The sequence below is a fragment of the Archocentrus centrarchus genome, chromosome 3 (assembly GCF_007364275.1).
Source record: "Archocentrus centrarchus isolate MPI-CPG fArcCen1 chromosome 3, fArcCen1, whole genome shotgun sequence".
Taxonomy (NCBI): domain Eukaryota; kingdom Metazoa; phylum Chordata; class Actinopteri; order Cichliformes; family Cichlidae; genus Archocentrus; species Archocentrus centrarchus.
The window spans coordinates 29,602,962-29,617,513 of NC_044348.1; the positions used below are offsets into that span (position 1 = coordinate 29,602,962).

At 42.8% G+C, this 14,552-nt stretch overlaps 2 protein-coding genes across 4 annotated transcripts in view; both read left to right on the forward strand.

The window, feature by feature from the left end:
• Positions 1-206: 206 nt before the first annotated feature.
• On the forward strand, positions 207-2,452 carry sdr42e1 (short chain dehydrogenase/reductase family 42E, member 1). 3 transcript variants are annotated; one of them, XM_030726345.1, is made up of 4 exons: positions 270-344; positions 530-579; positions 739-815; positions 1,066-2,451. In XM_030726345.1, the coding sequence occupies exons 3-4, from the start codon at positions 754-756 to the stop codon at positions 2,162-2,164; spliced, it is 1,161 nt and encodes a 386-aa protein (XP_030582205.1). In that variant the 5' UTR covers positions 270-344; positions 530-579; positions 739-753; the 3' UTR covers positions 2,165-2,451. The 3 variants fall into 3 exon arrangements, with proteins under 3 accessions (XP_030582204.1, XP_030582205.1, XP_030582206.1); XM_030726344.1 differs by lacking the exon at positions 530-579 and having other exon boundaries at positions 207-344; positions 1,066-2,450; XM_030726346.1 differs by lacking the exons at positions 530-579; positions 739-815 and having other exon boundaries at positions 277-344; positions 1,066-2,452.
• Positions 2,453-3,334: 882 nt separating this feature from the next.
• The window catches only part of wtip (WT1 interacting protein), a 36,008-nt gene continuing 24,790 nt past the window's right edge, over positions 3,335-14,552 (forward strand). Inside the window, exons 1-2 of the mRNA XM_030726280.1 lie at positions 3,335-5,181; positions 12,940-13,041. Coding sequence (XP_030582140.1) covers positions 3,681-5,181; positions 12,940-13,041 — 1,603 coding nt within the window. The 5' untranslated portion in view covers positions 3,335-3,680. The remainder of the gene's footprint in view (positions 5,182-12,939; positions 13,042-14,552) is intronic.

Genomic DNA, 14,552 nt, shown 5'->3' on the forward strand with positions numbered 1-14,552 from the left:
CGTGAGACCTGTACCGTTAGTCCACATTAAACTTTGTGCTATGATAGGTTCTAAATCTGAGCTTCGAAATACGACAATATCCAAGTTTTAAAAAAATATAAATATGTATTAGGCTTATTTTCAATTACAACTACTTTACAATTTGCCGATGCTTCGCTATATGAAGATAGTTTCACCGGATTTCCTGTGTCCGCGTGTTTAACAAATCACAGAGTCCAGACTCAGGAAGAAAAGTCGATGGGGCTCTCCCTCTCTCTCTTTGAGTTCTCCAGCGTTACAGTGGAGTGTTGAATGAGTCACGTTGAACTTCTGTTTGACTCGTTTTCTGTGTGCCTCGTGCTCAGGTTGGTGCCTCCGGTGAATGTGTGAAGCTTTACCAGTTCAGCGTGCAGGCTGTCTGTGCTCATGCTGCTTCTGTGCATAGTTTAAAGCATTCCTCGCATACACATTTACTCGTACTGGCAGTTTAAGTGTTGTACTGTGTTGATTAGTTAGAATTTACATTAAACTACATTGGCGTTCACCACAGGGGGGCGTACACCTAACTTCGCGAGAGATTTAATAGTTAAAGTAGAAAAGGTCAGTGAACCTGCAGGCTCTGATTTCTGTTATGTAAACTGACGCTGTTTACGTACCGTATTCTGCAGCAATTGTGAATGCTTTTATTACTTTGCGTGCATGAGTTTGATTAATGGGTATTTTTAAGCTTTAATAACGTTTTCTCAATTTTGCGCACAGATTCACCCACTTGGAATGGGAAATGCACGCACAGAGATATTTTTAATAACTGGAGGATGTGGCTATTTTGGTAATCGGTAAGAACAATTTTTTTTTTTTAATGTTATTAGTACACATTAAAAATTATTTTTAAGCGGTTAAACGCTGCAGTATGAGTGCAATACCACAAGGTGGCGTTGTCGCACCAGTTATCTTAAGATGAACTTTCTATATGGTAGGTTTGAAGGTAGAAATATGTGCATCTATTGTACTTTTGTCCTTGGTTTACCGTGCGCATTATTTTTGTTAAAATGGAGGACTTCTTTGTTTTTTTTTTCGTCCCCGCAGCCTTGCGCTCTCTCTGTATAATAAAGGAGCCACAGTCATTCTGTTTGACATCATCCCTCCAAGCCAAGAAGTCCCAGAGGACATTGTGTTTGTGCAGGGTGATATACGTGAATATGCAGACGTGGAGAAAGCCATCACAGGTGTGGATTGTGTATTCCACATCGCCTCCTACGGCATGTCCGGTAGGGAGCAGCTGAACTGCCAGCTGATCGAGGCAGTGAACGTTCAAGGCACACAGAACATCCTGAAGGCCTGTGCTGATCACGGAGTGTCCAGGCTGATTTACACCAGCACCTTCAATGTGGTGTTCGGAGGTCAGGTAATAGAGAACGGAGATGAAAAACTCCCTTATCTACCTCTCCATCTTCACCCTGACCACTACTCCAGAACCAAGTCCCTGGCTGAGATGGCAGTTCTGAAAGCTAATGGCACGGTGCTGAAGGGCTGCTCGGGCCAGCTGAGGACCTGCGCCCTGCGTCCAGCGGGCATCTATGGGCCAGGAGAGCAGAGGCACCTACCCAGGATAGTTGACTATATAGAGAAGGGGATCTTCAGGTTTGTTTATGGTAAACCCAGCAGCCTGGTGGAGTTCGTCCATGTGGACAACCTGGTGTCGGCACATGAGCTAGCTGCTGAGGCTCTGACCCCAGAGAAACAGCACCGCGCTGCTGGCCAGGCCTACTTCATCTCAGATGGCAGGCCTGTCAACAATTTTGAATTCTTCAGACCTCTGGTAGAAGGCCTGGGCTATCCTTTCCCCACACTGCGCCTTCCTATCTCCCTCATTTACTTTTTTGCCTTCCTCACAGAAATGATTCACCACCTCATCGGCCCCTTCTATAACTTCCAGCCACTGCTGACGCGTACAGAGGTGTATAAAACTGGCGTGACACATTACTTCAGCATGGCAAAAGCAGAGACGGAGCTCAGTTATGAGCCCCGGGAGTACAACCTGGATGAGGTTGTACAGTGGTTCAGAAGCAGAGGCCATGGGAGGAAATGTCAGAGCTCCTTCCTCAGCCGACTACTGCTCGACATCCTGTTTGTTTCGGCCTTTGTGGCTGTGGCTCTCTCTTTTCTGCCAGTTGTCGGCAGTTAATGTAAAGCAGTCTTGTCATTCTGACTTTCCCCAAAACATCATCCATACTGTATGAAGACTTGACTCATCCAATAGGGGGTTTACATATTTTAATATGTTCTCATTCATGTGCACATTTTCTTTTAAAGGCTTCTGGCATTTAAAAAACAGCCATCTACAGACCAAATGTCTGAAAACATAGTTTTAAGAAGTTACATGTTTGATTCATAATTTAGTTTAATTTTTAAATGCTACCTCTCTTTTAAAAAAAATATATATAAGGGAACAGATCTATGATTACTGGATAAATAAGTGTTTTAATGATGTTTTTGTGGAAAAAATAATAAAACCTGACCTGTCAAATTTGCATTATGGGTTTGATTTTTTCATCTCTTTCTTTAAATATACAGAATATTCTAAGTTATAAGTAGTATTTTTTAATAGGTTTTCTCTCGCTCATATATATATATATATATATATATATATATATATATATATATATATATATATATATATATATATATATATATATATATATTAGTGTTAAAGATCTTCGATGTAGACTGGTTTATAATGCAGAGCGCAATAACATGTTTATTGCTACGTTAACCGTGACCTGCATCTTTTCATGATTTTTCTGAAATTGCTTCGTTATATTTAAAATCCTAATATCCTGTTTTTATGTAGCCCATTGTGAAATAAACCACTTAGGCATGATTTAGCCCTACCCTTTATTTTTAGCTATCTGAGAATATATTTACATCTTCAAAAAAAAAAAAAAATCGAGTTTTAAATGCTCTTCCTCTCCGTTAATACCGAATCACTGCAGCTTATTCCTGGTGTAAAATGAGTCGGACCAGGTGAGGCGTGCTTTGTGTGGTATTTTAGTCTGCCTGGGATGAATGCAGACGTCCCCTTCTCTCTTTAACTATTCTCTTCAGAGCCGGCAGCCCCTTGCTGAGTTGGTCGCAATCATTGTTTCTGTGCGGCATTAACCACATTCCAGAGAGGCGCAGCGCATCCCGTCTTCCTCCCCGCATTCCTTTCAGGCGAACGAGTTCCCTGCGTAAAACGGCATTTTATTGAGATTTTTGCACTCTTTGTGCGCTCAGGCTTGCACGCAAAGGGTGTTTGCAGCATATACGATTATCCAACCTACTTTGATTGCTTGCACAGTGGCCATAAGGGAAATCTAGAAGAAAAACCAACAAGGGGAAATTCCTCCGCGCAGCGCGCCGTTGACTGTAAAGACCTTTCAACTTAACAAAAACTGAAGTTGACAAACGTATCCCTGTCGGCTGAAACTGTGAGAAAGAGTTTGTTTTTTCGGCGAAGCGGGGGAAGCAGAAGAAGACGATGCGGCTCTCGGTGGAGGTTTGCGGGCATGTTTGTGGTATTCTGTGAGTGAGCGACGGCTGTACGGCGGCGTTTTGTTTTGATTTCCATGTGAAACGCAATTAGTGCTCCGCGGTGCTCTATAGTTTGGCTCGCGCAGCGGAGCGCACTCTCAACTTGTTTCTCTCCTCGGGAGCACAACATGGAGCATTACCAGGAAGATTTGGGACTCCGGGCCACCAAACTGATGGAGGACCTTTCTTTGTACGATGCGTACCAAGACGGGATGTACGATGCGAGGAGAGACTTGGTGATTAACCCCGATTTAGACTTTTCGACTCCGGCACTGGTTGAGCATAAAACTAAGCCGATGAATGGTACCTCTGTGCTTCACCAGCAGCATCACACAGTGGAGAATTTCACGTCTGGGAATAAAGTGTACAACGCGGCTCTCGTGCGCCCGGTGAATTGCAACCGGACCGTTCCTGTGGATTTTTGCGCCCCTCAGAGGGACGCAGTTTATAATGAGGAGGGCTGTTGCACCAAATCCGAAGTGGCTTTGCCTTGTTATACGGGCACTTCTGAGAGACACAGGAGGTACTCTGTGGAGGTGCAGGGCCACAGGTACAGCACCGGCTCCACCTTTGACGGCGTGCCGCTCAACAAACCCGTGGCTGTGCCCGGCAACAGGTGCAACAGTGTCTGCATCGCCAGCAGCCACGAAGGGAGATATAACGCCACCAGTCCTCGCTCCAGCCTGGCATCTTCTCTGTCTTCTCAGGAGCAGAGCAAGCATGCCAGCCCGAGGTCGAGCAGCAGCAGCCCGCGTACCAGTTTGGTGGTACCGAGTCAGGACAGGTACACGAGCCCCAGGTCTAGTTTGGTTCACTGTGAAGGCAACAGTGTCCTCAGTCCCCGATCCAGCTATGCAAGCACCGCCAGCGACACGAGCAAACACTCCAGTCCCCGGGCCAGCCTCAACAGCTGTGACTGCTGCAGCAAGCCCAACAGCAACCGCACCAGCGGCATCAGCATGGGCTACGACCAGAGGCACACCAGCCCCAGGTCGAGCACGGCGAGCCAGTACTCCTTCACCACCAGCCCGAGGTCCAGTTACTCTGACTCTCGGTACGGGCCCGTGGTTAGCCAAGATCTGGAGGGGGTAGTCTTGCACTCAGCGCCGCTGGCGAGCCCTCGCTCTAGCATCTGCAGCCAGGACGGGAGCACTAGACCGGGGACCAGTGCAAACTGCGTGGTGAGTCCCCGGTCCAGCATCTCCAGCCACAGCTCCAGAAGTTCCCGCAGCTCCAGGGGGTCTATGAGCACCTATCCAGATCTGCAGCTGCCTTCCCCCAGGTCATCCATGCTGGGAACCAGTTTACACGAGGATACGCTGCTGCAGGAGCTTGGAGACGCCAACGGGGTCCAGAATCGCATCCATCTCCAGGGGCTTACGGCAGTGCCTGAACCCCAGCAGCAGTCAGGCCAGACGGGAGGGACTGCGGAGATACCTTCAGGGTCACCTTCCTCATATAGTTATGTCATGCCCTCAAAAACGGCTTCCTCGGGCCAGAGGTTTAAGCTACCTTATCAGGTGACCCCCAGTCGAGAGAGTGGGCCAAGCCAGGCGGAGAAAAGGCTGGAGGCACTCACCTTGGAGCTGGAGAAGGAGTTAGAGATGCACATGAAAAAGGAATACTTTGGTAGGTTTGTTTTTGAAATATGCAAAATTATCATCGGTCATTGCTGCAAAAACAAAATAATTGGAACCATAAATCTGTGCTGCAGAATCACTCATTTTTATTGCCCATATACGTCCAAGCTTTAAAGACATAAGAAACACAAATATAATTTTCCTGCCTAAAAACAGCTGTGTCAGTGTCTCCACAGCTGAGATCTGTAGAAAGTGGCGCTAAATCTTGTACTTGATAAGGCCACAGTGATTTCATTTTCAGAGGCATAAAACCTGCAGATAATTTCACACATGAAATTTTAAAAACATTTTAAAATTTGTGAATCCTGCAGCTACTAACGTTTCACTTACACTTAACTATTGAATAATAATCTCATAGCAGTATTATAAGGTACTGTAAACTTGTGTGATCTAGCATATCCATAGTATGTCCCAGTATATATTTACCTAGTTTGCAATCCTTCTTGTATAAATATTAGATTTTGGTGGTGAATGGGGATGAGGGTTTGGCTCTGCGGCTTTCAGATCACCTGAGAGTGAAGAAAATCAGAATGTCATCAACCCTTTACTTGTTTATTGCACATATGAATCATTAAAGGTCTTGCATTAACTTATAGGTAATTAAGAGAAGTTTTTAATTTGATATTTAATTGGGATTCTGACTTGTCATGAACTTTTGGCGTCTAAAGGTTGCAAAATGTGGTCACAGGAGCTCAGACAGTCCGATCTTGACCAAGGGCAAAGCATGGTAGCAATACCACAACATGTTGAGGTATTGCTACAATGAAACCTCACTCTCTCTGTGTTAAAAGGGCAGACATCTGCCCACTGAATCTAGAATTCAACATTCATTAAAACAGTATTTTTCTGTGCAGACAGGTTTATTTATAGGGTTGCCATCTCTTCAAGGTCTATAGCTAAAGCTATATCACCACTAACAGCTCCCTCTCTGGCAGATAAGCGAGGGTTTTGCAGGGCAATACTAATTTCTGTCTTGGCAGAGCTAACATTTGCAGAGCGTGGCACATTGCTGAATGGAACCTTCTGTTCTGCCAGGTCATTCAGAGCACTGTGGTCTGAGTTTGTTGTAGATTGTGGTCACTGTGAGAGCTGCAGTTTAAAGAATGGCTCTCTCGTTGCCATTTAGACTTTTTAAGGAGCTCGATATTAAGAATTGGACATGTGGTTGCATTATGCTGCAAAACCTTGACACTAAATGTATTTAGTTGACCAGCAGCAACACAGCCACAGAATGCCCGCTGAGGAAGTTGCTGTCTACCTTTTGAATTAGCAGCCAGACAAATGGCTGCAGCCGAAGAACAGTAGCTTGTTTTATAGCCAGTGCACTTGCTCAGAGTGAGGCTCAGACAGCTGTTGATTTGTTCCAGAGAAACAGGTTAAAGAAGGAGGATGGAAGACAGGAGGGAGAAATGAGGAAGACAGCGGGGAGGGGAGCAGGAGAGATAAAGAAACAAGAGGGTGGAAATAGATAGAGATGGGGAGAGAAAGAAAAGGGAGGGAGAGAGAAGAATGCAGTCAGAAGCTCCTCACATCGAGTCCAATAGAGACAGCTCTGTTTCCGTAGCGACAGTGGAGAAATTGATCGCTGGGCCTTCTTTTCGGGGGGCCCAGCGCTGCGTGCCAGTGTCCCACTCTGCCTGCTCTGCACTGCCGGCCGGCCCTTGTGTGGCCTCTGTTTGTTATAGTGGCAGAGGAGCTGTGAATCAACAGCTGGCCTGATACAAGCTTGCAATTGAAGCAGCAAAAGTGAGTGAGGCCCACACCACCCTTTTGCTTTGCTGTCCCTCCCTCTCTACCACCACTGCCTCCCCGCCCTGACTCCCCCACGAAGCCCTTCATTAACCAGCCAGTGGGGAGTCGGGCACCACCAGACACTTGGCACACGATCTTGGCTGGCGGGCCAGACATAGTTGGTGGGGGTCAAGTCCGATCACCTGCCTAGAATTATAATGGCAGTAGTCATGCACATGCCTGACACACACATGCTGACTTGTGGATAACAGCACACTGTGTGTATGCTGTACTGCAGCCTCCCTTTGACTCCGCCTATACTGTGAACGCACGCTGCAGCTGACGAGATTGGGGTATAGTTTTTTAAAGTTTCACTTTAAGTTTAAAGCACCCATTGTCCTCAGAAGTGTGAAAAGCTACAGGAGCATGCAAAGTTCACCAGGACAGAAATTCTTGAGGAGTGTAACATGTCCCCGTCTGCACATGGTAGGAAGTTAGCTGTGTCATTCATTCCTAGTGGGCACCAGAGTGCATGTTTTTGTTTACAGTCCTGTGAATCACAGCTTTCTCTCGATCCCCTCTTCTGCATCTGCCTTTTGTTATATTGTCTCTTTTTAGAGTAGGTGTAAATCAGGATTTGCTATAATGGCCAGGTCTATAAACCTACTTGATGTGCAGTAATGCAATCTCTCCATTGATTGTGCTCGGAAGTGTTTGGAAGCGATGCAACGCGTGCCACAAACAAAAAAAAAATTGTCTCTACTTGTGTTACAGGTTTCACCCTCCATTTGTTTGGTTTAACTTTTCATGTAACCCACTCATATCTACAGAGATTTTCTTGATATTGTTCCTTAAGAAGTCAAACTGACTTCACACCGAGCAGTGGTTAAAGTTTCATGAATCTGGCTGTGCAGACCTTCTTACAACTCACAGCACGTCTGCTGTTGTCTTTCATGATGGTAGAGAGGTGAAGGCGAGAGTGTTTATAAATCCTCTCTCTGTTAAACATTTTAATGTCTTCTAATGAAATTAGATCTATTAGGTCAGAGTGATTTGAAAGATTTTCTTCTGTGTGATTTGAGTTTAGTGATTTTTCTCCTTCAGAATAACTTGAAATTATCATCATCACTCTAATCGTGCTGTGCGCTTTCTATGCTTCTACCATTCAATATTCTTATACTGTATATAAAAGATGGATGTAGCTGAAAGTGAAGCCAGTGCAGATATGCCTGAAACCTGCCAGCAGGGGGTGACTCCTGCGATCTATGAGAAGTCTAAGAAAACTGCTCTTGCTCTTGTTTGATCCATGACTGCAGTTAGCACTTCAATGATGAGTTTATGGCCTCAGGTTTTAGTTTCAGTTCTAACTGAATGCAGCAAAATGTTCATTTTGTAAATTGTGGTCCTAATTAGAGCCAAAAAGGCTGATGAATCATAGTGTAGTTTACCTTGTTTTTGACAAGTCGCTAGCCTATGAGCACGCCATGTTCCCTGCTCTTTACTTGTCACACATGGTTTCAAAACACTAAGATGGGGATGTCAAACTTTCAACTTGAGGCTTCACAATGGGCCTTAATGAATCAGTGGATGACATCAGAATAACTGTCCATCTTTATATACAGTTAATGCTAAAAATCAAAAGTTACAGTTTGATTTTGCTGCATCCCGTCCATGCCAAATGGACATGTTGTGAAATGGGCACATGAGAAGTTCAGCTTCCTGTTTTTAATGACTAACAAAGAGCACTTCAGAGATTTTCCCAGCTGCTCTGTAAAGTGATAACCACATCCTCACTCATGAGACCTTGTAGGATTTTTAGCATGTGTGGAAATCCCAGCAAAGGACATTTATGGTTGATGTTTACATGTCGGCATTTGAAATCCTGACAGTCTTACTGACACACACAGTAACTGCAGTGTAGCTGCAGCTAGTAGGGCTAAAGGAATGGAGGTAAATCAATGTAGCTGCATGAATAAATCACGCATTTTCAGTTTAGCCGTTGGGTAGAGAGTCGAAGCCAAAAAGTCATGTTAGTAATTGCTCAGCCGTAGATCACTTCTGTGGGAAACCAATAAAAATAACAACGAGGGAGGAAGATTTTTTTTTTTTGAGATAATACAGCCTGAAACCATTTTTGAATCAACCTTTCTCGTTATTGAGAAGCTCGATAATTGTGTGTAAAAATAGACACACATGGTGATGTGAGATTTGAGGTGGATTGGTCAAAAAAAAATGGAGTTGTTTGACTGAACAGACACACCACCACCACCACATTATGTCGGTCCACTACCTGTGAGCAGTGTAATGCAGAGAACTAGGCTTATTGATTTTCAGGCAGATTCACAGCAAGTCACGCAGTACAGAAATCAATGCACAGACACCATGTATATCACACTGTAATATGAATTGAGTCACAAAAAAAGTCAATAGAAAGGTGAGTTTTGAGACCTTCTCACACTCAGCTACACATTTTAGACTGATGAACATACTCTCAGTATAACAGGAAGCATTCCTATCTATGAAGTATTACTGCATCAACAGACGCCAGTCCAAGTTATTCATAGTTGTCATTCCAAATAATTAGAAAAGGAAGTTCGCTGCTCTGATGCAGAGCAGAAAGGAAACAAATACTTGGTATGAACATTGGATGAAGACGCTAAGAGCCTGTGGTTTATCGCTTTTAAACTTCCTAGAGGTTTTACATGCTGCCCTTTCAGCAGGTTGAATTAAGAGAATGTAGCATTGCTATGCCTCATTTCTGTCGAATAACACTTGTTGGAGTTGCATGAAATAATTTTTAGTAACAGCAGTATTTACTGACTCATTGATTTAAGGCTTTCTCTCTTAATTATTGTTTTTATTATATGGAATGAAAATGTTACTTTTTACAGGAGTTTTCCAATCTCACTCTGCCCTGGCGATGGTTGTGAGATTTTTTTTTTTTTTTGTATAACATGTGTCTCTCATCTGTAGAGCCTTGCAGATGTGGAGCTGTTACTGAATGAATTGGGGATATTTCTCCAAGTGGGAGGTTTCCTAAGCCTAACGTGGGTTCAGACAGCATAATATTGCCACAAATATAGCGTGATGTAAAACATCTGTCAAGACCAATCATTGGAGTCAGGCACAGCTTCATGGGCCCCTTGCAAACACCTAAAAAGACTGACATCTTTTATATATATATATATATATATATATATATATATATAAAAATAAAAATATTACCTTCTCTGTCATGTTACCACACTGGCATTGAGTAACAGCATGGAGCTTTTGTTTTTTTTATTTGCACAAGTGTACGATACAGTACAGGATTGACAGCCCATACTGTCACATACTCAGCTTTTGTGCAACTCATGAATCGTGTCACTGTTATTTTTCTTTCTTTCTTGTTCAGGCTTTACTGAACACAAAGCAGCTAATATCACATAAACCATTTCAGACGCCATGGTCTCCTCACATTCTCCACTCAGAGAAAAGTACCTCCTTGTATCTGTTGGCCTGTCACTCGGTGGTACTCTTTAAGGTACTCCTCTTAACCCTTGAAAAGGGGTGAACTTACTTGTACCCTTGAGTCTCTTATGACAGTTTTATACCTTAATGTACAAAAATGAACATTTTTTTAAAAAGGTGTGAACTTGGACACCTATTTATTTCATTTTTACACTTGGACTGTCATTTTCATAGTGCTTTTTCAGTGATACTGACCACTTAATATCCTAATATAAAAAGGTATACAAATTAAGTTTGAGGGTCCTATAATAAACCATTGGAGGTAGATTAGTATAGAATGAACCTGCAGGACAAACCTCTTCTCGATCACTGAGAGCATAGTTGTCCCTTACATCTGCTTATTTCCAGCTGTAGTTGTTGGAGCAGTGTGCAGTCTGACATGTGTCCTGTTCAAGTCATGACAGGAATTTTTTTAACCATCGGTTTGCTACCAGAGAAATAATATTATCAAGTCCGAACCTGGCATAGCTGACTCAGTTAACTCCAGTAAGAGTTTCACAGATGGATTTAGGATTTATGTGTGAATCCTTTTTAATTCTCACAGGCAGAAATCAGCAAAGCAGATGATTTCATTTTCACTTTGTTTACCGTTCTAGACTTTCATAGTGGCAAAATTGTTCAACCACTTAGGATTTTTTAAAGTTCAACCATTCATTCTCACCCCCATTTTTTTCCTGTTATGTTTGCAATGAGTGCAGTCATGAGTCTAGGTTACGGCATGAGGTTACACCAGTGTTTGACTTTGATTCCAAATAATTAATATGCAGAAACACCTCAGATATGCAGGGGGGGACATTTTAGCTGTGGGTGTGTTTGTTCTGTGTCCTTGTCCTTTATCAGTTTTCAGTGTCACAGAGTGCTCCACAGCTGTTACGAAAGGGAAATAATTCACTCAGATAGCCAGGAAATTCCACAAGTGCATCACTGAAAGTGTATACATGCTCTGATTTCAGAGATAATGAAATTAAATTAGGGGTGTTGTTGTGGTGCAGCTCCCCTGTTGGGATCTCTTGAGAGCTAGTGTCCCGTAGGCACCGTGACCCTGGACTCACCCCAACCAGACTTTGACCCTGCACTCGCTCAGGAATGTGGCCTAAGTGGAGGTTGTCTTGTGTGAGAGTTTGGAAATTGTTAGTCTGCTGCTGATGTGTACTAATAATATTAAGCCACTGTTTTTTTTTCCCCCCTCCAATTTTGGTTTCTTCACTAAAGGTCACAGCACTTTGTGCTGATGGTTAGTTCAGGCTTACGTGGAGTGGCATTTGAGTCCATCACTTCCCCTTAAGGGTAAAAGTGCAGCATTGTAATCTGAGCAATGTTTTCCAGCACTTAGTTGAATCTGTGACATGAAGAATTAAGGCAGTTCTGAGAGTAAAAGGGGGTCCATCCCAGTAATAGCAAGGTGAGTGTGTATAGACAGGGAAAAAAAGGGAGGGGGCTCAGAAAGACATGAGCAAAATCATAAGACTTTTTTATAAGTTCTAAAAATATGGTACTGTAACTTATTTCCAGAAACACTCCAGCAAACATATTCATGCAAGTAATGTCCATAACATTAAAGGAGTACTAAAGGTCTTTTACTTCAGAGTACGTGTTTTAAACTATCACCCTTTGCATGAATTCAGGGTTATAGCTACTTATTGGGACATTAGTGGCATTGTTGTTTTACTGGGTTAATGTGAAGAAACTTTATAGGTGACCACTGAGAGTTTGAAATCCTGGTTTGGGTCCAGATAGAGTAAAATATGATGGCGGAAACAGCACCACTATGAGCTGTAAAGTCTTTGGATGTGTCGGTTTTAATTATGAAATATCCATGATAATCAGTTAATTTGCTCTCTGTTAAACAAGGCTGGCCCTGTTAAATACAACTTTTCACAGCAGGGCGGGAACAGAGGGTTTGTCTCCACCCTGTCCGTCCCGACAATCCCCTCACATCTCCCGCATTTCCTGTCAGTGCATTTTAATGTAATCTTCAGCTTTCCTGAACTAGTCTGCCTTCAGACAGTATGATGTAATGCATGGAAATGATAGGAGTTAAACTCGCGCAAACTGAGGTAGAAAGCACTTAATGAAATATGACTTTAAAATTAATATTCACACTCCGAAATTTGCTCCCTGTCTCCAATAACCGAACATCCGCTATAATCTGTTTAATGCTTTAATGAGAGAGCTCTGGATTTCATTCTGATGTTGGTCTTCAAAGGCAATCGAAAGCTGCGGAGCGAACAGTGTGATGTTCTTAGCAGGTTTATAATTTTTCAGTGTTATTTATTTGTGTAATTAAGCAAACATGCAAACAGACTGAGAGCTTTCCTGCTGTGTAACGAGACAGGACAGGATCAAGTCCAGTAACTGTTCCTTATGTCAGTGTCGCACACATAAAGTCGCAAACCGTGTCTTCATTGGATCGTGCAGACTTATTCAGCTCAGTCTCCATCCTCACAGAATCTGATAAAGTATTGTGCTCAGCATCAAATAACCGAGTAAGTGTCTCCAACAGGTATCTGTGTCAAATGTGGGAAAGGTGTGTATGGAGCCAGCCAAGCGTGCCAGGCCATGGGGAACCTGTATCACACAAACTGCTTCACCTGCTGCTCCTGTGGTAAGTAAAGCTGCTTTTTCAAGGATGTCGATTATGCTTTTCCTTATTTTCTGTCATATATATATATATATATATATATATATATATATATATATATATATATTTTATTTTTTTTTTTTTTACAAAAACATCCCTGATCGATTACATGAGAATTCCCTGCAAAGGTCCCATCCACGACTTCTTACTTCAACTTGTTGAATTGCAGTCATGCACTGGAGCTGCTGTCTGTGCCATTTTGCTACAATGCCTTGATATGCAGGGTATCTGTGATGTTAGACTCACAGTTGGCACAGAGGAGCTGCCACGCTCCTATGTGAAAAAAAAAAATCAACCCCTTTCAGATCAACAAGTTAGAGCTTGTGGTCCATGATACCGTAAAACATATTACAGAGGCAAGTCATTTACAGATATTTATTGACTCTCTTAAAGTCTAAAGGCCAGAGGTTCACTGGACCAGATGTTGCGCCCTTCCCATCTGGAGGTTTGCAGTGATGTGGGTAAAAGAGAGGGGGGCAACACAAGTTATGAATATACTGTAGCAGCCTATTTATTCATTCATTTATTTGATTAACAGCATGTTGTGTTGTTGCATTATTTCATGGTAACTACTGAAGTTGGCAAGCCTGGCCAAGTGGTGCTATGTGCAGGTGTTAACCCTAAGACTGGGGAAAAGAGTCACTCAGAAATGAGTCACATAATAATTTGTTTTTTGAGCTCCAGTAGATTTTTTTTTCTTTGTGTAGTGGCTGTGATCAGCTGACCTGCAAAAGCCCCCCTTGATGCAACCTACTTGTTGTACCTTGCGTGTAACCAGTCCATCACTGTGCATCACTGTAAACTTTATCACAGTGCTGCAAACTAACCTGTTTAGACTGGACGAAACTGCCTCTTATTTTCATGCAACCTTTGAACAGCACAAAATTCATATACTTCAGTTTGTTTTGGACTTTCCACAGAAACATAATTCAGCAAAACATCATGCATGGATCCAATATCTAATTTAAAAACTCTAAAATGAATGAGAACTTTACATGTAAGATTTAAATTTACAGTCTTTAAATTTCACTCGCTGAGCAGTCCTTACATTTGAAAATAATTTCTCATCTTCTTCTCCTGTCCTGACTTTCTTGCATCTTTCCCATTTCTCAGTGTCGTACATGATTTTTTTTGTTTTTCCCTCTCCCCTGGAGCTACAGCAACAGTACGTTTAGCTCACAGACACATTTTGTACCAAACTGCACGCAAACAGTTTGTGTTTGGTGATATTTGTTGAGCTGTTTGAAAAGCTGCATTTTAAAAAAACGTTACTCAGGTTATGCTCGCTCCTCTTCTGTTGTTAGCCAGATGCTCAAGTACCGCAACTTTATGTCTGCACCGTGAACGCCTCACAGGGATGAGATGGAAAAAGGAATGTGTTGAAGGTGTAAGCGGGCTGTGGGATGTCATTATTTTCTTATTACTGAGCAAGTATCTCTGTACTGTCACTGGAAGCAACGCCAGGCTGCAGCACA